Here is a 24,043-nt window from a genome sequence, read left to right on the forward strand (position 1 = left end):
GCAAATAGAATGGTTATTCCGAATTTTGTATCATGTTTAAGACTACTGTACTCTGATGTGAACAATAATTCTGCAATGACAAAGTGTTAAATGCTATAATTATGAGCAACAGTATCAAATACATGTCATTTGTGTGGACAGCAGCTGTTTCCAAATTTAAGTATTTAGCATGTTCAAGTTTTCATAAATTACTAATAATTTGTGTGTGTTGTAGTATCTGCTCGACTTCCTCCTGAAGTAATCTAGTTTCTACAATACACCACATGTTTAATGAATTCACAGGAAAGATATTGCCAACTGATCCAACCAGGAATCCTAAGTAGTTTTGACCTTATGTAAAGGTAGTAAGTGAATCAAAATCACCTATTTAGGCGCTCTACAAAAGCACTAGCACAACTTTCCACTACGGAGCTCATAAGACAGTTTGTCCTTTCCAGCATGGCATTAATGCCAAAATGGCAGATACTGAAACTAGTGGACACGTAACTGATAATCAAATAAAACTGCTGAACAGTGTAACAGCATCTGGAAGGATTACACTAAGGAATGTGCTCACCTTCTAATAGTAATTTATTGTAGGCCATATGATTAATTTGAAGGAGGAAAGAAAGACAGTAACAAATGCAGTAGCCTGCCTCTGAACTGCTTCAATGTCTTCCTTTAATGTGACCTGGCACAGACCCCAAACACTTGAGCAGTACTCAAGAATAAGTCACACTAATGTCATATATGCAGTCTCCCTTACCGATGAACCACACATTACCAAAATTCTCCCAGTAAACTGAAATCAACCATGCGCCTTCCCACCAAAATCCTTACATGCTTGTTCCATTTTATATTGCTTTGCAACATTGCGCCAACATATATAAACAATGTGACTGTCAAGCAGGACAATACAAACGCCATATCCAAACATCACAGATTTATTTTTCCTACCCAGCCACATTATCTTACATTTTTCTACATTTAGCTGCCACCACACCAACTAGAAATTTTGTCTAAGTTGTCTTGTATCCTACAAAAGTCACTCAACTTCAACATCTTCCCATATACGACAGCATCATGAGCAAATGTCCGCAGATCGCTGCCCCTCCCTGTCTGCCAGACAATATATGTGAGGCAATAGGATATAGTTGTAGGTAGACAACTAGAATTCTCTCGGATACAGATTTATTAGCACTTCGCTTCTACACAGATAGAAGTCCAGAGGCTAACTGCCGTTAGCAGCCCACATCCCCCCCCACCCCCAAGCCCTCTCCTCAAAGATAGTACACTTATACACTGAACAAATATCGATATTTATGGCGCTCTACACCACATAGCCCCCCCCCCCCCTCCCCCAAGCACAGTATGGAGTACGTCCCTGTGAATGGGAGGGGTGAGAAGTTAGGAAGGTAACGTACAGTTCTTCCGCATCAGGCGGAAGCGGTCGACTGGTAGGAGACTGGGGGGTGAAACCCGGTATGTCGACGACGAAGTCAGCAAGCGACGCCAGCAGCTGAAAACGACATCCCGTCCTGGAGTGGAGGTGTAGCACTTCGTCAGCAGACAGGTGGAGAATCACCTTGCCAGAAGGCCTAAAAAAGGCACGTAAATTGCCACACACAGCACTTGTGCTCAATTTAAAGCAGCGCACCACACAAGTTTCTGCACTTCCTCCCTCAACATTGTCACACATGAGTACCACACACACTGTATCGTCATCTACGACAACAGATAATTTATGTATGTCATCGGGTGTACATGTGTTGTGAATTCTTGGGTGGCACCTGAACGAGCAATGGTAGGGAGGCAGGGAGGTGTGGGAAAGTCATGGGTGGGGGAAGCATCTGCGTAGAGGAGTGGGTGGCAGGTACACTGGACTGCGCAGGCGACAACCTCGAGCGATCAGCTGATGGACGAGGGAACGTGACTGAAGGCAACGAGGAGCCAACGTGGATTGAACGGCGTGACAAAGAGCTGTCACACGAAGATGGTAACACAATGGTAGAATCTGAGTGGTTGGCAGATCGACTGCGAGGGCTGTGAGGAGTGAAACCTCGAAAAGATTGGCCACTCGAATTAGATGAATGCGGAGAAGAAGCAGTGCTCGGCAGAGAAGCACGCTGTGGAGAATCAATACCTGAATGTATGGTATGAGAAGATGGATGGCCGCTCGAAGCAGGAGTGGGAGAAATAGGGGCAGAATCAGGGAGGTTCACCGGAGGCTCAATGAAAGCTGGTTTCAATCGGTTGAGTGAGACCGTGGTTACAGTCTTTTATGAGGAGATCCACATTATTCTCAGAGCGTTTGATGACCTTGTAAGGACCTGTGTAGGGCGACTGAAGCGGGGCTCTGATTGAGTCGTCTCTGAGAAACACGTACTCACAAGAGTCTAGCGTGCGCGGTACGTGCACGCGCGGAGGTGTATGAGTAGCCAGAGGAGGTGGCTGAATTTTGCTGCAGTGCAAGCGCACTCACTCGAGAAGTGAAGGGAGTTCAGAGGGCCGTGGAAGTCGGGTGGGAGCGAGTAATTCTCCAGGCAAAACCAGAGGTTGGCCATACACAAACTCGGCTACGAAACCCTTGAGGTCTTCCTTGAAAGTCGCACGAAGGCCAAGAAGAACGAAATGCAGTGCTTCTGTCCATAGCGAGTCATGGCAACGCAAGGTAGACTTTAAGGTGTGATGCCATCGCTCGACAAGCCCATTGCTTTAGGAGTGGTATGCGGAAGTATGAATTTTGACAATACCACACATTTTACATAAGTCGGAGAAAACTGAAGACTTGAATTGTCGTCCCTGGTCAGTGGTGAGGTAAACAGGTGAGCCAAATCTAGAGATCCACAAATCTAAGAATGCTCGACTTACTGTCTCAGAGGTAATGTTCAGAATAGGCACAGCGTCAGCCCATCGACTCATCCTGTCAATAGCTGTAAACAAGTAACGGAAACCCTCGGAGGGGGGGGCAAAGGGCCTACGAGGTCCACATGAACATGGTGAAACCGGCCTGGCGGTTGGGCAAAACAGCCAAGGGGTGGGTAAGTGTGCCTGGAAACTTTGTTCTGTTGACACAACACGCATGCCCTGGCCCAAGACTGACAGTCGTGGCGCATGTCTCTCCAGACAAACTGTTCAGGTACCAGATGGATGGAAGCTTTGACACCGGGGTGTGCTAATGTGTGTAATTTGTCAAAGACCTGGCGTTGAACGGGCTTAGGAATGAATGGCCGCAACGTACCAGTCGAGTCATCACACCACACTAAGTCAGATATGCTAGGGAAAGTAGAGCGTACTGGTTGGAGAGAGGAGCTGTGGTCTGAAATTAACTGCATGGTATCGGGGTCTGCCGCTTGCAACCGAGGTAGGTCTGTTAAGTCAATTAAGGTTGTGACAGCACCAATGCACGAGAGAAAATCAGCAACCACATTGTCCGCTCCTCGGATGTAGCGAATGTCATTTGTAAATTGCAAGATGTAATCGATATGACGAAAGCGTCGTGGGGGTGGATGGATCAGCCGCAGGATTTTTTATGGCAGGAACCAACGGCTTGTGATCAGTGAGCACGTAGAAATCTCGTCCCTCAACATCAGTTCTGAAGTGTCTTACGGCCTCGTAAACTGCAAGTAATTCTCTGTCGAATGGTATTTCTTCTGCCCGTTGTTTAGCTTTTTTGAGAAAAACTGCAGGGGGGTCGTAACATCATTGTATGTCTGACTCAGTACTGCGCCGACCGCATTGTCACTAGCGTCAGTGGTGATAAACATTGTGGTGTCCGCATGTGGGTGAGCAATAGTGGCAGTGGAGGCCAACAGCTGTTCGAGTTTGTTAAATGCCTTGTTCATGTCTGGTGTCCATGAGACCTGGTGGGTGCCAGAAGTTTGTGGGCCAGCGAGAGCATCTGTGAGAGGAGCCTGCACCGCAGAAGCGGCTGGCAAATGTTTACGGTAATAATTAACTGTTCCGATGAACCTGCGTAATTCCCTATAGGTCTGGGGGCGTGGCATCTCGAGAACAGGCTTGATCTTGTCCTGCGGTGGTGTCAGACCGTCCGACAACACATGACTTAGGAATGTGACAGATGACTGGTGCAATTGAGTCTTTTTATTGTTCAGTTCAATACCAGCAGCTGCTAAAATATCTGTCACGACATGAACACGCTTCTCACTCTGTTCCAAAGTAGAAGCAAAAACCAATATGTCGTCCATGTATACAAAACAAAAGTCTAGATGGGATAAAGTTTGATTGATGAAACGTTGCCACGTTTGGGGGGCGTTTTTCAACCCAAATGGCATAAATTTGTATTGAAACAGCCCGAAGGGAGTGGTTATGGCAGTCTTTTCAATATCCTCCGGAGCCATAGGAATCTGATGAAATGCATGCTTACTGTCCAAAACAGAGAAGAACTTGCACCTGCGAGCGCATGATTGAAGTCCGCAATGTGTGGGGCCGGGTATTTATCAATGATGGTGTGGGCATTTAAACGCCTATAGTCTCCGACCAAACGCCAAGTACCGTCTTTCTTTTGGTCAAACAGGATAGGACTAGCCCAGCAACCAGAAGAAGGTTCAATTATTCCCTTTTGTAATAGATCATCTAATTGTTCTTTTGCAATTTTCATAAATTCCGGCTTGAGGCGGCGTGGGCGTTGCAATACGGGCGGCATATCGGTTAGACGTAACCGATGAACTGTGCCATTAGTGACTACTGCAATACATGGCGCGGCACGACAGATGTCCGTGAAGCAGAGCAGGCGGTGGCGGACGGGCAAAGCTGTGGCACTGAGGGCACGGAAGTACAGGTGTGCCAACCGCTCGTAGGTTGCGTAAAGGCCGCACGCGTGTTAACATGGGCGAGGTTGGTACACTGGTTCTTGGTAGCGGGCCGTGCCGCTACGAGCGCTGTAGGCACGAGTGGGTGTTGCCAAACAGCAGATGGCTGTAGTTCATTGCCACGAGCTTGGGAAGTTAATTGTCCATTCGGAACGCAAGGAACATGAGCACTCGGGCATACACTGTCATTACAAGAGGGGGTGCTGACGCAGTTTACAGAGTTCACAACATTGTCGTTAACGTGCGCGGGTGCGGGCACACCAGATTGGCACGGACTGACCTTGTCTGTAGCCAACGAGTCGTCTGCTTGTAGTGTCGTGAGGCGTCGTTGTGTGTAGGCCAACTCGTGGTGTATGTTGCGGGGATGCAGCAGCATTTCCATATGTTCCATCCACAACTTCAAAGACTTGGCGCACTCCACTAGCCACTTGTTTGGCCAAGATTGCAGCTCCAAGGATAGGTTTAAACACTTCTTAGCACAGCACACATGTTTGGTGTTAGCCGAACTGTCACTCGGTGGAGCGAAAGGAATATGTTTGTTTAGTGGGGGGTAAAACACAGTATTTTGCACAAAATCTAGTGACAACTGATAGTGCTTGAAAAAATCAATTCCGAGAATAGGATCTTCAATTGTTGACACTAAAAACGTCCACTCCAGCTTGCACTTGGGCGAAAGTTTCATTGTATACAGAGCATAACCCGAACACTGTAGGGTAGACAAGTTCACTGCACAAAGTACTGTTTTGTGTGGTTGCACTTTATTGGTTGCTAGGCGAACCGGCAGCAAAGAGACGTCTGCGCCAGTGTCTACCAGAAAACGTACATCTGATTGTAAATTGCGCACATAGACTCGACCACACACCACACTGCTGTTGTCCGAAATGGAATGCAACGTTGGATGGTGCCCGTTGTTTTACGTAGCAGGAGGTGGCACCGCAGCCTACCTGTGGTTGGAGTTTGGGTAAGAACACGGTGACTGGTATTTGCGAGCTTGCTCCCCGAATCTTGCGTGGAAGAAACAGTAAGGTTGGGCGGGACTGTGCTCCTGTGGGTAGTTGCTAGGTGACGGAGTATGTGACCCAGAGTCTTCCACAGAGGCCGATGCACTGTCGTTGCGGGGCGTTGAAGGTGCAGGCAGGGCGGCTAGTTTAACAAACTTGTTATTAGCAGCACCAGACAAGGGTGTGGTGTCAGAAAGCTTCTTAGTGCGGTCACGTCCAGAATGCAGTGCACAGAGCTCACGTTGCCTGGCGGAGTATTCTCTATCGGCGGCGTGTAAACGTTAATTTACTGGCCTATCTTCATATGCAGAGATTACAGTCTGGACAGGCAAAGGCAGCTTTTCCGTCCAGACTTCTGCGAGGGTATCATCAGGCATAGCTTGCTCATTGACAAGAAGATGGATGCACCACCACAGCTGGGACGGAGACCTGTCGCCGAGACGCTCTTCATAGATGAGCTGTCACACTTTTTCTCTCCTGGTTTTCGAGACGCACTCCAGTATCGTCTGTTTCACCACAGCATACTTCCCTGCTTCCCTGCTGGGGGGGGGGGGGGTGCTTTTACCAGATCGTAAATTAAATTGACGCGATCGTGAAGATGGTTCATGAGGCAGGCGAAGCGTGCATCGTCATCCAAAGCACAGACATTGAATGTTTGCTCAACCAGGTTAAACCAGAACTCCGGGTGAGCGGGTTTTCGGCAGATTCGGCACTGCAGTCACTGCGGAGGTGCGCCTATTTCTTCGGATGGAAGAAGAGCATGCAGAAGATAGCGAGTCCAAATTATTGGCGTCCTGTAATGCGGCTATCACAAAATTCACTTGACGCCATGGGGGCGGCTGAGAAGCGACGGACGCTTGAACAGTCTGAGGATCGTAGTTAAAATGTGGATTCTCCTTGACGCGGTAGCTCGAAGAGAAGCCACAAGTACTTAAGTGCGCCGGTGAATGTCCGTTATGCACACTGTATTCACTCGACCGTGAGTGGTGGGGCTGATTTTTATGTCCGGGTAATTACTGTCCAGCACAGAATTGTTGACTTGATTAGAAGCAACACAAGGATCCCACACATGTCCACTAGGATGCACACTCGGTGTGATATTTGCTGTTTGGCGAGCATTGAGCACCTGTTGACTAGCCGGCACGGAAGGATACACACATGGCGGGAACTGATTTGAGTTTGAATTTACTACTGGATTTTCCAAAGTAGCAAAACTTCGCTCGACACCACAAACTGTACTGAATTGTGCATTGGACACAGGAGTAGGAGTGTTCCAAACAACACTCTGTGGAGAACACGTGGAAAGGTCTAGGCTAACAAAGCCAGAGCCTGCGAACGTTGGCAGTTGGAAGAAACTGGCGGCACTCGATGAATTCCACTGCATGTTCGGGCTGAAGGATTCCGAAGAGTCTTGCGGCATGTCCACTACGATGGCAGGAGTGCTGGAGAGATGTTGCTGAACCACTACGATGGCAGGAGTGCTGGAGAGATGTTGCTGAAATCCGGGCGGCGGTGAGTGCTGAAAGGCCATTGTCTGAAGCTGAACAATGGCCCTCGCGATCGCAAAGAAACTCGATGGGGTAGGCGTGTAAGTAACCTTTGGGCGGTAACTCGGACGCATATTACACAAAAAACGGGGTCACCAGTGAGGGAATAGGATATAGTTGTAGGTAAACAACTAGAATTCTCTCGGATACAGATTTTCTAGCACTTCGCTTCTACACAGATACAAGACCGGAGGCTAACTGCTGTTAGTGGCCCACATCCTCCCCAAGCCCTCTCCTCAAAGATAGCCCACTTATACACTGAACAAATATCGATATTTATGGCACTCTATGCCACATATGAATACAGAAAACAATAGTGGTTGTATCACACTTCCATGGGGCACTCCTGACAATACCCTTATCTCTGATAAATACTCACCACCAAGGACAATGTACTGGGTTCTATTACTTCAGAGGTCTTCAAGCCACTCACATATCTGAGAACCTATTCCATATGCTGGTACTTTCACTGACAGACTACAGTGGGGCACCATGCCAAATGTTTTCTAGATGTCTAGAAATATGGAATCTACCTGTTGCCCTTCATCCATAGTGCACAATATATAATTCGGGATGAGGGCAAGCAGAGTTTCACATGAGAGGTGCTTCTAAATCTGTGCTGATTCATTTACATAAGCTTCTCGGTCTCAAGGAAATTTATTATATTCAGACTGAGAATATGTTCAAGAATTCTGCAGCAAACAAATGTTAAGGAAATTTGACAGTCAGCTGCACTTTTTTTCCAGTTGGTTGGGACTTGTGCTGGTGAGAGATTCAAGATAAATGCAAGCTACGTAAGAAGCTAATGTTGTAGAGAACTCTTTGTAAAACAGAACTGAAATTCCATCTAGACCTGGCGACTTATTTGTTTTCCTCTTCCAGTTGTTTCTGTATGCCATAAATGCTTATTACTATATCGTCCATAAGGGAATCTGCTTGACAGTCAAACAATGGCAGAGTATTCTGAGTGAATATTTAAAACTTCAACTTTTGTTTTGCTACCTTCAACGGCAACACTTGAATGATCAATGAGCAGCTGGATGGAAGCCTTAGACCCATTTAGTAATTTTACACAGGACCACAATTTTTTCACATTCGCAGCCAGATCTTCTGCTAAGGTATGGTGGTGGTAGCTTTTGTATGCTTTGTGCATATATCTTTTCACAGGCGTACGAATCTCTACTACCCTTTGCCTGCCATCATTTGTGCATTCTCTTTTGAAGCAAGAGTGCAACAGCATTTGCACTCTCAGTGTTTCTCGAATTTCTTGCCACACTGGAAGGGTTGGAAATACAAGGTCCTGATTTTAATATAGTTACCCACAATTTGAATACTTATGTTTTTGTATATCACATTACACATATGACAAAATGCTTTTGTGAAGCAATCAATCAATAAGATCTGCAAGCCATTGAAAACATATTTCATTTCTTCCTGTTGCAATATTATTATTAATTCAGATGATACCACATGCTTTATATCCTTCTTGTGTCCTTGTTCTGGTGGAAATGATGCCAGACACTGTGCCAATGGTTCAAGATGAATACTGGACAAACAATCTGCACCATCAAAGACTGCAGTCGAGAACACCAGTGGCGCACCTGACTAATGTTCCGTAACAAGTTGGTGGTTGCAGAGCAGGAGATAAACACAACAGAATAAAAACACATCAGGGTTTCAACACAAATATCAAAATAGTGGGACAATGTAATTAGAGACCATTGAGATATGGACTAGGGGCAATTTATCAACCAAGTTGCAGCTATATTCCCAGCAAGGCTTGGGAAGCAGCCCTGAGACTATGGAGAAGACATTCATCAAACACAGTGAGCTAGTTGCCAGGGTGGATGGAGCACCTACATCCGGACTGCAGCAGTTAGAGCACTGCTGGCCACAGTTGACAATGCAGCCTCAGTCCACCCACACGCTCAAGCAGGCATTGTATGCAGGGGATGTGGCGGAGTGGGGGGAGGGGTCAGAATTTAAGTCAGCTGTGTTCCCCTGGGACATCAGTGCACTTTAAGATTGCGATATGTCTGATTGCCAAAATATCGTGACTGCCATAGACTATAAACTGGTGGTCCACATATGGACCGTTCGATGTTGGCTGAATAACCGGATAAAATTTTATTGTGACATCAATTAGGGCTACAGCTCAATAGTTATTCAAATCTGACCTTCCACTTTTTGGGCACTTTTCCAGTATGTGTGTATGTAGGTTTCAGTCATTGGTGTACTTCACGGTATTGTAGCCAGTTGATACTGTCCTGCTGCTGTAATTCATACTAATCAATGTAGACAGGAAATATGTGTTTCCTTCACCCAGGAGTAAGTTATATTAACTAACTTACTAAACAGAGCAGACCCAAACGTAGCTTAGCTATTCAGTGCCACACACTTACTTGCATGCAGGACCACTGAGAAGCCACTAAATAGTTGAAAAGTGTGTATATCCTGTACGATAACAGAATTGATTTTTATTTTCAAAAATTACAAATTTCAAAGCTTAACAACTTTCAGCTATGTTTTAAACATTTTATCTATTGTTACTGGTGTTTTCATATATTGAGAAATGATCTACTTGTTATATTCAGAAATTCTAGTTTAGTGTCTGCTTAGGAAATCTGACTTGCTTGTACAACTGAACACAAAGCCTGTAAATAATGTGTGTGTGTGTGTGTGTGTGTGTGTGTGTGTGTGTGTGTGTGTGTGTGTGTGTGTGCGCGCGCGCGCGTGCGTGCGCGCGCTCTCGAAAGCTAGCAAGTTTCTTCTTTCTCTTTTGTGATTATGCTTGTTGACAACTCCAAGTTTCTGTTATTCGGTTAGTGTTCTCCTTTGCTTCTAAATTATTTAGGTTCAGTCAGAACTTTCCTTACTATATTAACATTAAGAGAGGTGTGCTGGCTATGAATAGAATTCAAATACCACATTGCCGTATTTTACTAATCAGAAAATGCACTTTTTTCACACTACATTGCTGTCCACAGTGCCAGTGAACTTGAACTAAAAGTGATTTGTGTTAGAGAAAACAGTACAATACTTTTGTTAGTAGCTAGTTTCAAAATGGAAAAAAATAAAAGGGATTCATATGATGTGGGCTATAAATTGGAAGTAATAGCAGCTGGAGAAGAACATGGAAACAGAATAACTGAGAGGCATTTTGGTCCTCCACAAACAGAAAAAAACTATTTGCGATTGGCAGGCCAGTAGAGAAGAACTGAAGAAAATGCAGAGGAGAAAATGTTCAAATAGACTGAATGCTAAATAGTCAAAACTAAAAGGTGACAATTTTCTGGGATTTTAAAGGTTTTATAAACAAAGAATTTTTTTAGTCCAGCTTTGCAATCTAATAACAAAAATGATATAAATGTTATTCTTTAAAAAAAAAAAAACTGCTTAAAAATTAAGGTGCATCAGTCCGTAAAATATGGTACTGACCACCAACCCAACCACCAGCCAGTCTGGGTGTGCTTTTCTGGCAGTTTTCCATGGTTACTTAAGAAAATTCAAGACCAATTCTCAACTCTGCCTCAGAAGCCCAATACACGAACAGTTACAACAAAAAAGCACATAGAACAAAGTTCACAGAACACATATGACTATCCTAAATAATGGCAACTCCTGTTCTTAGCAACAGGAAGAACAACTGTCTACAAAATACAAACAATAACTGACACACCATGAAACAGTGATTACCTATCAGTGACTGTATACAACAGGACAGTCACAGACTAAAGAAAAGAAAAGTACACCAATGAATCTCCACAAAAGTTGTAATGACAACTGAACATCCTGACAGGTGGTTGAGTACGAAATTAAATGTCTTTAATCTTACCTGCTCGTCAAATTGTCCACCCAGTAGTCTATCTGCTTCATCTAACACCAGAAATTGTATCTTCTTAAATGATGTATTGTTCCCACTTTCCAAATGATCTGCAAGTCTGCAAATGAGCCATTTTATGACAGGAAATCAATGAAAGACCTGAACAGAATAAACTGTACGTACATGATTTCGTTATGGAGAAAATTGGTTATAATACCAGAAAAACCTAACCAGGGCAATGAAATAAGAAAAAGAAGAGACTAGCATTTGAGGCTGTTGTGTGTATTAATAAAAGAAATCTATTAGCCAACAGTGAGTAAACACGAGATCACAACTTACACTTTTATTAATAACTATGACTTAAGGCACAGAGCTTATGTTTGCTGTCAAAAGCATTTGCCATATTCTCCTATGCATAACATATAGGTTGCAGATAACTGGCTTAAATAATCAGAAGTAACAGTTGTACTTGAAAGCTTGCTTTGTTTCTAATAACAATACTAAGTTGTTGCTCATCTACTAATGCACACTTACAATTTATACAAGAATGTTTATTAATCTTTAAGAATAATAGCTATGGATTACTCTGTATTTACCTTCAGAAGAATTAGCTCCCAACACAGTTAATAGCAAAACTGCTACCACCAGCCCTCGCTTTCAGAAACAGAAATTCGTTTTCTGGGGTGCGAGGGAGGGGGGATCAGAGGAGTCTGTTCAGGAGGTTGGATGTGATTGATGAGAAGCATTTACCTCATTTACAAATCACATGAAGACTAGCCTTCCGTAGACAGGAACAAAAGGAACCCAAAATGAAGGACATTACTATTGACTGAACTGTGAGTTCCGAGCAAAAGTGCACTTATGGTGATGTTATATTAGATCACAAGTTAATCATATCCCCAGAATTTGTGGTAAATTCGAAAGTAAGACATACAACTAGGTGACTGAAACGACAAAGGTAGACCTCAGACTATGCTGCATATCAGTCTGTTATCACAATAATTTTTTGGTGTTCATGTTTCACTGGCTTGACCAACTCGCAGCCAGTTTCTCACATTCCAACCTGACCTAGATCTCGGGCTACACTTCAGATCAATCTGTCACCACCATCAAGGATTTGATGAGGGGAAAGAGGGGTGGGGGAGTTTTATACTGTATACCGTATACTAAGATTAAAATTACCTTATGATTGACAGATTGCAACAGAGTTGCTAGTTCTTTCACAACACGAAGCATTCTCATGTGACATATTGCTGTGCACACACCAAAAATTAAAGAACTCGTTTTCTTACCAACTATGAACCATGGGCCTTGCCGTTGGTGGGGAGGCTTCCGTGCCTCAACGATACAGATAGCCGTACCGTAGGTGCAGCCACAACGGAGGGATATCTGTTGAGAGGCCAGACAAATGTGTGGTTCCTGAAGAGGGGCAGCAACCTTTTCAGTAGTTGCAGGGGCAAGTCTGGATGACTGACTGATCTGGCCTTGTAACATTAACCAAAATGGCGTTGCCGTTCTGGTACTGCGAACGGCTGAAAGCAAGGGGAAACTACAGTCGTCATTTTTCCCGAGGGCATGCAGCTTTACTGTATGCTTAAATGATGATGGCGTCCTCTTGGGTAAAATATTCTGGAGGTAAAATAGTCCCCCATTCGGATCTCCGGGCGGGGACTACTCAGGAGGACGTTGTTATCAGGAGAAAGAAAACTGGCATTCTACGGATCGGAGCGTGGAATGTCAGATCCCTTAATTGGGGAGGTAAGTTAGAAAATTTAAAAAGGGAAATGCATAGGTTAAAGTTAGATATAGTGGGAATTAGTGAAGTTCGGTGGCAGCAGGAACAAGACTTTTGGTCAGGTGAATACCGGGTTATAAATACAAAATCAAATAGGGGTAATGCAGGAGAAGGTTTAATAATGAATAAAAAAATAGGTGTATGGGTAAGCTACTACAAACAGCATAGTGAACGCATTATTGTGGCCAAGATAGACACGAAGCCCACGCCTACTACAGTAGTACAAGTTTATATGCCAACTAGCTTTGCAGATGACGAAGAAATTGATGAAATGTATGATGAGATAAAAGAAATTATTCAGGTAGTGAAGGGAGACGAAAATTTAATAGTCATGGGTGACTGGAATTCGTCAGTAGGAAAAGGGAGAGAAGGAAACGTAGTAGGTGAATATGGGTTGGGGCTAAGAAATGAAAGAGGAAGCCGCCTGGTAGAATTTTGCACAGAGCATAACTTAATCATAGCTAATACTTGGTTTAAGAATCATAAAAGAAGGTTGTATACATGGAAGAACCCTGAAGATACTAAAAGGTATCAGATAGATTATATAATGGTGACACAGAGATTTAGGAACCAGGTTTTAAACTGTAAGACATTTCCAGGGGCAGATGTGGACTCTGACCACAATATTGGTTATGAACTGCAGATTAAAACTGAAGAAACTGCAAAAAGGTGGGAATTTAAGGAGATGGGACCTGGATAAACTGAAAGAACCAGAGATTGTACAGAGTTTCAGGGAGAGCATAAGGGAACAATTGACAGGAATGGGGAAAAGAAATACAGTAGAAGAAGAACGGGTAGCTTTGAGGGATGAAATAGTGAAGGCAGCAGAGGATCAAATAGGTAAAAAGTCGAGGGCTAGTAGAAACCCTTGGGTAACAGAAGAAATATTGAATTTAATTGATGAAAGGAGAAAATATAAAAATGCAGTAAATGAAGCAGGCAAAAAGGAATACAAACGTCTCAAAAATGATATCGACAGGAAGTGCAAAATGGCTAGGCAGGGATGGCTAGAGGACAAATGTAAGGATGTAGAGGCTTATCTCACTAGGGGTAAGATAGATACTGCCTACAGGAACATTAAAGAGACCTTTGGAGAAAGGAGAACCACTTGCATGAATATCAAGAGCTTTGATGGAAACCCAGTTCTAAGCAAAGAAGGGAAAGCAGAAAGGTGGAAGGAGTATATAGAGGGTCTATACAAGGGCGATGTACTTGAAGACAATATTATGGAAATGGAAGAGGATGTAGATGAAGACGAAATGGGAAATATGATATTGCGTGAAGAGTTTGACAGAACACCGAAAGACCTGAGTCGAAACAAGGCCTCCAGAGTAGACAACATTCCATTAGAACTACTGACAACCTTGGGAGAGCCAGTCCTGAAAAAACTCTACCACCTGGTGAGCAAGATGTATGAGACAGGCAAAATACCTTCAGACTTCAAGAAGAATATAATAATCCCAATCCCAAAGAAAGCAGGTGTTGATAGATGTGAAAATTACCGAACTATCAGTTTAATAAGTCACAGTTGCAAAATACTAACACGAATTCTTTACAGACGAATGTAAAAACTGATAGAAGCCGACCTCGGGGAAGATCAGTTTGGATTCTGTAGAAATGTTGGAACACGTGAGGCAATACTGACCCTACGACTTATCTTAGAAGAAAGATTAAGCAAAGGCAAACCTATGTTTCTAACATTTGTAGACTTACAGAAAGCCTTTGACAATGTTGACTGGAATACTCTCTTTCAAATTCTGAAGGTGGCAGGGGTAAAATTCAGAGAGCGAAAAGCTATTTACAATTTGTACAGAAACCAGATGGCAGTTATAAGAGTCGAGGGGTATGAAAGGGAAGCAGTGGTTGGGAAGGGAGTGAGACTGGGTTGTAGCCTCTCCCCGATGTTAATCAATCTGTATATTGAGCAAGCAATAAAGGAAACAAAAGAAAAGTTCGGAGTAGGTATTAAAATCCACGGAGAAGAAATAAAAACTTTGAGGTTTGCCGATGACATTGTAATTCTGTCAGAGACAGCAGAGGACTTGGAAGAGCAGTTGAACGGAATGGACAGTGTCTTGAAAGGAGGGTATAAGATGAACATCAACAAAAGCAAAGTGAGGATAATGGAATGTAGTCGAATTAAGTCGGGTGATGCTGAGGGAATGAGATTAGGAAATGAGATACTAAAAGTAGTAAAGGAGTTTTGCTATTTGGGGAGCAAAATGACTGATGATGGTCGAAGTAGAGAGGATATAAAATGTAGACTGGCAATGGCAAGGAAAGCGTTTCTGAAGAAGAAAAATTGGTTAACATTGAGTACAGATTTAAATGTCAGGAAGTCGTTTCTGAAAGTATTTGTATGGAGTGTAGCCATGTATGGAAGTGAAACGTGGACGATAACTAGCTTGGACAAGAAGAGAATAGAAGCTTTTGAAATGTGGTGCTATAGAAGAATGCTGAAGATTAGATGGGTTGATCACATAACTAATGAGGAGGTACTGAATAGAATTGGGGAGACGAGGAGCTTGTGGCACAACTTGACTAGAAGAAGGGATCGGTTGGTAGGACATGTTCTGAGACATCGAGGGATCACTAATTTGGTATTGGAGGGCAGCGTGGAGGGTGAAAATCATAGAGGGAGACCAAGAGATGAATACACTAAGCAGATTCAGAAGGATGTAGGCTGCAGTAGGTACTGGGAGATGAAGAAGCTTGCACAGGATAGAGTGGCATGGAGAGCTGCATCAAACCAGTCTCAGGACTGAAGACCACAACAACAACATGTAGTGGGGAGGGCAGGGGTGGAGGTGATATATGGCGATGCTTAAGATAGCGAAATTAGACATTATAGGTGTACAACATCAATAAGATAGGCATTCAGTGACAGGCAATTTGCAAAGTAATAAATTATCTAAATAAGTGGAGAAAATGGCATAATAAAAATTTTTGGAAAGAAGATACTCCACTAAAGGATGCACATCAGTTATATCTGAATCATTTTCTCTATCGCCTGAGCAGTCACAAGAAATTCTGTCAGAATTTAACGAAATAATAAATTGTTCTACGTTACTTTCCACTACAGATTCATTCACCCATGCTTTCATTATTAATTCCCTTAGTGTATCTTACAGCATTGACCTGAAATGAAATGTCGTGTGGCTAGGGCCTCCCGTCGAGTAGACCTGTCATCTGAAGAAAGTCTTTTTAGTTGATGCCACTTCGGTGACATGCGTGTGCCTATATGATGACAAAGTTTGGTTAATCATGTTCTTTGTCAATCTTTGCACTTCTGCCAGTGTACATTTCTTGTTGTTCCTTCGCACATAACCTTTAACTTGAGTCCATAAGAGTTCAATGGAACTGGCAGTGATATGATGGCAGTCTCAGGACTCTATGCCCATATATTTTTGCCAGTTCATCTGCAACATACAGAGATAAAGTTGATTCATTCTGAGCCACAATATACAGTAATTCACACTATCCACCATCATCTGTTTTGGGAATGATTGTTTGTTGTAGCCATTCTATAATGACTTTTTTCTGAAGTTACTGTAGGCACCTCATGAAGGACAGTCAAATGATATGAGGCTTTCTCTGTAACTGTTACTGAAGGTTTGCTCAAGTCTGTGACGGCTCCTTGATATCAACAAGAGCTACAAATGATTCACAGATTCCAATCCTATTTGCCTTTAGCTGAGAGAAACTGTGACCACCAAAGGCAATCTATGACTTGAGACTATAAGATGTGAAAGAACTGAAGCTTTTAACCCAATAGTTTATTATCATGTGATAAAGATTGTGAATCTGACATATTTATTTTCAATATTTTTGTACAGAAGCTAAAACTTTTACCAAAGGCAAACATACAGGATGAGTCAAAAAGGACTTTGCATCTTTAGAATGATACAGAAATTTATTGAGATAACTTACAGAATTGGTAGAAGTGCCATTTTGTACCAAACAACCTCAAGTTTCACATAAAACTGTCAAGTGTCATTTTGGCTCATTGTGACTACCATTTGTGATGTGGCAAACACCCCACTGGTAATCAATTTCTTTGCACACTTGTTGCAGCAAATTGTGCGTGACTTAGGCAACAGCAGTGTAGATTCGATTTTTCAAGTTGGCGATACTGTTTGGTAGGAGAGGAATATACACATGGTCTTTAATGAAACCCCACAGAAAGAAATCCAGTGGTGTCAAGTCTGGGAAGTGAGGTGGCCATGTGGCTGGCCCTTCAAGGCCAATCTATCAAACTGGCAGTAAACAACCCATCTCAGCAAAGCTTTTGTGCAAAGAGTAAATTTTAGACCTTTTTGGAGGATTTTTAGCATATCTGCCATGAAATTAATACTGAAAAGTTGTTGTAAAGTTAGTTTCATGAAAACAAAACACACACTGATCACACTCTGCACCAGTGTAAGTAGCCGTTTTAAATGTGCACTACAGTGACACTCCTTGTGGCAGAATGGGGTGCTGATGCACTACATAAATCTAATTTGAGGTTCTTTGCTACAAAAAGATTACTACTTACCATAAATATGATGTCAAGTTGCAGACAGGTACAACTAAAAGACACTTAGACAACAGCTTTTGTCAGAAAAAGAAACACACACAATTCATTCACACAAGCAAATATGCCTCATGCACATGACTGCCAACTCTAACAGCTTGGACCAGAATGCAACTGTTACACGGAATGGAAGCAGCGATCTGGAAGAGGGAGGGGGGAATGGGACGAGATAGCAGTGTACATCTGGGTGGAGAGAGGAGTTCTGCCTGGCAGAGAGTGCATGGACTAGATGCCAACAGGCGCACTGTTGAAAAGCTGTGGGGCAGGGAGTGGGGAAAACAGAGCAAAGGAGAGGAGAAGGGAATGATGGGTGGGTGTGTTGGCAGAGGGTGGCACACAAAGAGGTGGGAGACAAGAATGGGGAGGAGGTGATATGACAGAGGGAGTGGAAATTGTTGGGTAGAGGATGTGAGGATGGTATGTTACCATCATTTGAGGTCAGGATAATTTTGGGGGCAAAGAATGTGCTGCAACTCCCATCCACGCAATCCAGAAAAGCCAAATTCTATCTGAACATCTGGGAGGAGACTGTATGCTGGAGAATATTCTATGTACCAAGTTTAGTAGCATAATTCTTGATGGTTGTCACATTCCAATGTATCTACTTTCTTGTATACATGGCATATAATTCCTCCTCTCCACTGCTGGGGCATTTTCTTCTCACCCAATACTGAAATGATCAGTTTTAGAAGAATCTGATCCAACTGAATGACACCTTGCTTGAAAAGTTCCGCTACAATATTATCTGTTCATGGTGAACTATTGTTCTTCAATTTCTTCAAAGCAATGATCATCTTGCCCGGGGTTGGTGTGCCAGTATTTTTATTCAAGTCATTTAATCTTTGCACATCTATGGGATATCTTGTGCACATACGTGTGTGTGTGTGTGTGCGTGTGTGTGTGTGTGTGTGTGTGTGTGTGTAAGGGGGGGGAGGGGGGGGTCATTCAACGACAAGATTATCAGCACCCGGGGATCTCTTGGTATCATTCTGGAGTTGAGGAGTTTATCAAAATATCAGTTCTGCCCCTCACAGATCTCTTTTCCCTCATTATTTCAATGAAGGGTTTCCTGCAGCACTTACCTCCTACAAAATTTCCTCCACTTACTCTCGTTCTTCATTAGCTTCAGTTCTTTGATGTTTGCTCTCATCAATTCCCTCTTTTTTCATTGATGGTTCCTCTTTTCAGTCCTACTTTCTTTCTTTGAGAACTTCCCCACTGCTTTTGTACAATATGATTGTAATGTTCTGTATGCCATGTTGATTTCCTGTGTTGCTAACTCACACTCAATATCAAACCATGGAGATCTTAAGCACTTAGCTTCAGTCCCCAATGTTCTAGTGGTTTATTTGCTGACACCTCCACTGCGTTAGTTATCATTTCCCACTGAACCTCGATGCTGTGATGTGCTTCAGCCCTTCTAGGGATTTGTGTTGCTGGTACATCTTTCTAATTGCAGATGATTCTAGAGCTGATACATTATATTTCTGTTTGTTGGAATGGGTTCCTTTAGATGCATTGGAGATTCAAGTCCTCACTTGTGTCCATACCAAAAAGTGGTCTGATCGACATTTGGGCCTCTGAGCTTCCTCATGTCCAACAGGTCTGACTTGGCATCTTGCACCAGTCAACACGCAACCTATGTGATTAATAACATTTTCATTTGGTGACTTACATATTTCTTATGTATTATATTGTGCAGGAACAGTGAAGAATCCATAATCAGGTCTTTGGATGCTGTGAATAGGATGAGCTTTGCTCTGTTGTTGTTGCTTGTGATGTGTCTGGTATGGGGTCCAGTTGTTGATTTAAATATCTGTTCCCTTTCATTTAGATTACTAGCAACCATTTTTATGTCATCGCCTAGGCGGTCATCGTATGTTCCTTCCAGGAATTCATAAAACAAGTACTATTGTTCTTCCTCAGTTGATGTATGGGTTTTGGTTAAGGAATAATTGAAAAATTTTTCCTTTGTCCTGAGGCTTGAGAGCTTAGGACTGACAAGCATGAATCCAATCACAAGGTGCTTAAGCTGGTAGTGTACCACAAACCCTGTATCGAGCTCACGCTTATCAATACGACAACTATACAACATGCTAGCTTATTGCTTTTCTAGGATCCTCTGGTCCAACTTACTTCTTGAAGAGGCATAATACCTCATTCAGTTTCATTGTTTGACCCAGTGGTGTCCTTGTGCCTCCTGGACACTACAGAGACCTTGCTTTCCACCTTCCAATATATGAATCTGATTTTCTCTTTATTTTTCTACTATTTCTCCCATGATTTGTTTGTCCTTATCACTGTCCTTTCCCTTGCCATGTATTCCACTATTTATTAGCCCAGCTTCCATTGTTGAAGTTTTGCAGTTTGAGTTCTTCTTATGGGTGGGGTTGCCAGCCCTAGCTCCAACCTCTTCAGGAGGATGGTAATTTTTAATTAGAGTTTTGTTCCCTTTGCCTATGAGAAACCAATCTCAAATCCTACAAGGCAGCAGCATTTTCACCACAGGCACATTAGATGCCACTTTTCAGGATCCCTGCTGAGCGCTCTCAGCTACACAAACGCAGTCCACACTGTACATCAGCTCATCAGGCAGCCCCTTATTTTGCGGCACTGCCTGTCTCCTACAAGGCAGATGAGGGGTTGCACTTAAGGGAGGTGAAAGAAATCATTGGATTCAGTGATTCTCAATTACACCTGTTTGGCTGTTAATAATAACAAATTGCCTACAGCAAATGTAATGAAAGAACTGTGGATACTTAAGTTCACTTTAGACTCTGTAGTGCATCCTGAGCATAAATAGTGGCCAGGTCATCTTTATCTTTATTAATTTCATTACTTCCATTACACATACATCGAAGAACTGAAAACCATTGTAGCTTCCAGAATTGTTAGAAGCTCAGTCAATCAGCTCTCTTCATGCAGATGATTTTATAATTATTATACTAATATCAGTTCTGAAAACATATTTAATACTACTATCAATACGTACCTTCCAGGAGTTGCAACAACTATGTGTGGTTTTCGATCAAGCTCCTGTCCTTGTATCATCATGTCCATACCACCCACAATCACAGAATGCTTTAAACTTATTGCCTTTCCAATGACAGCAAACTGGTCTGCAATCTACAACAGTACTCATAACAGTGCTGTTTATGGAAAAATTATATATATTATGGAAAAACTAATAACAGTTACATGTAATCCTGTAAACTTTTGGGGATTGTGACTTTCTTGTCTTTATATTGACATTAGCAACTACCCAAGCTTTGCAAGGAAAGCGTTTCTGAAGTAGAGAAATTTGTTAACATCGAGTATAGATTTAAATGTCAGGAAGTCATTTCTGTAAGTATTTGTATGGAGTGTAGCCATGTATGGAAGTGAAACATGGACAAGAAGAGAATAGAAGCTTTTGAAATGTGGTGCTACAGAAGAATGCTGAAGATTATATGGGTAGATCACATAACTAATGAGGAGGTATTGAATAGGATTGGGGAGAAGAGAAATTTGTGGCACAACTTGACTAGAAGAAGGGATCAGTTGGTAGGACATGTTCTGAGGTATCAAGGGATCACCAATTTGGTATTGGAGGGCTGCGTGGAGGGTAAAAATCATAGAGGGAGACCAAGAGATGAATACACTAAGCAGATTCAGAAGGATGTAGGCTGCAGTAGTTACTGGGAGATGAAGAAGCTTGCACAGGATAGAGTAGCATGGAGAGCTGCATCAAACCCGTCTCAGGACTGAAGACCACAACAACAACAACAACAATAAGATAATAAATTACATATACATGAATCAATCTACATACTAGTGAAAACTGTATCAAGATCTCTACAGCGGTTCCTGAATACAGACTAAATACAAGCCAGGGGACTTTTAATTTATAATACACTTAGGTGACAAAAGCCATAGGATAGCGATGTGCACATATGCAGATGGCGATAGTATTGCGTACACAATGTATAAAAGGGCAGCACATTGGCGGAGCTGTCATTTGTACTCAGATGATTCATGTGAAGAGATTGATGACATGATTATGGTCACTTGATGGGAATTAACAGACTCTGAATGCTGAATAGTGGTTGGAGCTAGCCTTACGGAACATTCCACTTCAGAAATTGTTGGGGAATTTAATATTCTGAGAGCCGCATTTCAATAGAGAGCTGAGAATACCACATTTCAGGCATTATCTCTCACCACAGACAACACAGTGGCCGACAACCTTCACTTCACAACCGAGAGCAGCTGTGTAGAGTTTCAGTGCTAACAGACAAGAAACACTATGTGAAATCATTGCGAAAATCAGTGTGGAACATATAACAAACATATCCATTATGAAGGTGCAGTGAAATCTGGCTTTAGTGGGCTACAGCAGCAGATGACCCACATGAGTGCCCTTGTTAACAGCATATTGCCTGCAGTGCCTTTTCTGGGGTCATGACCATATCAGTTGAACCCTAGACAACCGGAAAACCATGGCTTGGGCAGACGGGTCCCAATTTTATTTGGTAAGAGCTGATGGTAGGGTTCAAGTGTGGTGCAGACCCCACAGTCACAGACCCAAGTTGTCAAAAAGGCATTGTGCAAACTGATGGTGGCTGCACAATAGTGTGGGCTGTGTTTATGTGGAATCGACTGGGTCCTCTGGTCCAAGTGAACTGATCATTGACTGGAAATGTTTAGTTTCAGTTATTTGGAGATAATTTGTGGCCATTCATGGATTTCACATTCCCAAACAAGAATGGAATTTTTATGAATGAAAATTAGACATGTCACAGGATCACAATTATTCGCGATTAGTTTGACGGCTCCAGAGGCAGCATGGCTCAATATTTCTGCATGGGACTTCTAACGACTCCTTATGTCCATGCCATATCAAGTTGCTGCTTTATGCCTGGCAAAAGGAGGTCTGATACAATATTAGGAGGTATCCCAGGATTTTTGTCACCTCAGTGTATGTATAAATGAGTTTTCAATTTGGGAATTCTATTAAGATAATTCCAATTAATGAATAAGCAGATCTGACTTTAGTTTCCAGAGCTTTAATCAGTTTTGAATGGGTTGCATTTTTGTGGTTTGCTGTTTGATGAGTAGCAGACTTACAACTTAAATTGGTTTAGGCATTATGTGGTTTTAGTGATGCCAGCAAAGAATGTTGTGTCATTAGCCACAGTGCCATGTGCCTATCCTTGCAGCACTTTTAAACAAATGCTCCTTAACTTGCCTGGGACACAGTGCAGCTGGTGGTACTGGTACATATGACGATAGCACTAAATAACCACTGCACAGTGGAATGTGTGCTAGAAAAGGACCATGTTGTGGCACAGAAAAGTGTACCAATTATAAAATTACAGAAGAATGCTTTTTGTAACAGGACAACACTGTGTTTCCTTCCTGTATGCATTTAAGCTAGTAGTATCAAGATAAACAGGGCATGTCCTGAAAATCTTCAGAGGAGACCTGCAGCACTTTCCGTTTACATTACTGGCCTCCAAGGTCACTGGACCTGACTGTATGTGATTATTTCTTGTGAGGGTTTATAAAAGACTCTGTTTATGTGCCTCTATTACCAACAACAATGAATGAACTGAGACACTGCAAAACAGCAGCTGTGGAAGCTGTAACTCAAGACAAGCTCACTGCAGTGTGGAAACAATCTGAAAACCGCACTGACACACCGTTGGGTGGCTTGCGGAGTATAAATGTAGATGTAGATAGTAAAGAATAATCTGAAAAAATGGTGTAAAGTGTTGCGAGACGCATTCCAAAAATCTCAGCAGTAATCCTTACTGGTTTGGTGCTTCAGTTGGGTATCCTTATGTGTATCTCAGTTCTGCCAGTTGCCACTAGATGGCAATGGCATCCTTTTCATTATGATGGGGAACTTTAATTCATACAGTTCAGCCAAATTTCCATTAAATATTTGGGTGTTACAGTGTATATAAAAAAGAATCATCCAATTTTTAAAAAATCATAACTATTATGTTATTGGAGATATTTGTGTGAACAATGTACTATTGGAAAGAACAAACTCTCAAGTTTTAAACAGTACATCAAAAAGAATCACCTAATTTTAAAAAATCATAACTATTACGTTATTTAAGATAAGGTGTATGGTCCATTTTCTTTGCGAAGTACACTGTTGCAGGAAGCACTTATCTTGATATCCTTGACAACTTCCTTTTCCCATAGCTGGAGATCGATTCGAATGACTTCATTTACCAACAGGATGGAAGTTCAGGAATTTTTAAATCAAAGGATTACTGAACCATGGATTCATCGCACTGGACCAAATGATTCAGCTTTACATTACTGGCCTCCAAGGTCACCGGACCTGACTGTATGTGATTATTTCTTGTGAGGGTTTATAAAAGACTCTGTTTATGTGCCTCTATTACCAACAACAATGAATGAATTGAGACACTGCAAAACAGCAGCTGTGGAAGCTGTAACTCAAGACAAGCTCACTGCAGTGTGGAAACAATTTGAA

General features: G+C 42.5%; 1 protein-coding gene across 2 annotated transcripts in view; it reads right to left on the bottom strand.

The window, feature by feature from the left end:
- LOC126412225 (probable ATP-dependent RNA helicase DDX49) overlaps window positions 1–24,043 on the bottom strand; it is a 56,428-nt gene that overhangs the window by 22,273 nt on the left and 10,112 nt on the right. For both annotated transcript variants that reach the window (XM_050081714.1, XM_050081713.1), the window contains exons 3-4: window positions 20,543–20,676; window positions 11,195–11,300 (exon numbers count right to left, since the gene is read on the bottom strand). In XM_050081714.1, the coding sequence (XP_049937671.1) occupies window positions 11,195–11,300; window positions 20,543–20,676 (240 nt within the window). The remainder of the gene's footprint in view (window positions 1–11,194; window positions 11,301–20,542; window positions 20,677–24,043) is intronic.

This window comes from Schistocerca serialis, chromosome 7 (assembly GCF_023864345.2).
Source record: "Schistocerca serialis cubense isolate TAMUIC-IGC-003099 chromosome 7, iqSchSeri2.2, whole genome shotgun sequence".
NCBI classification, from domain to species: domain Eukaryota; kingdom Metazoa; phylum Arthropoda; class Insecta; order Orthoptera; family Acrididae; genus Schistocerca; species Schistocerca serialis.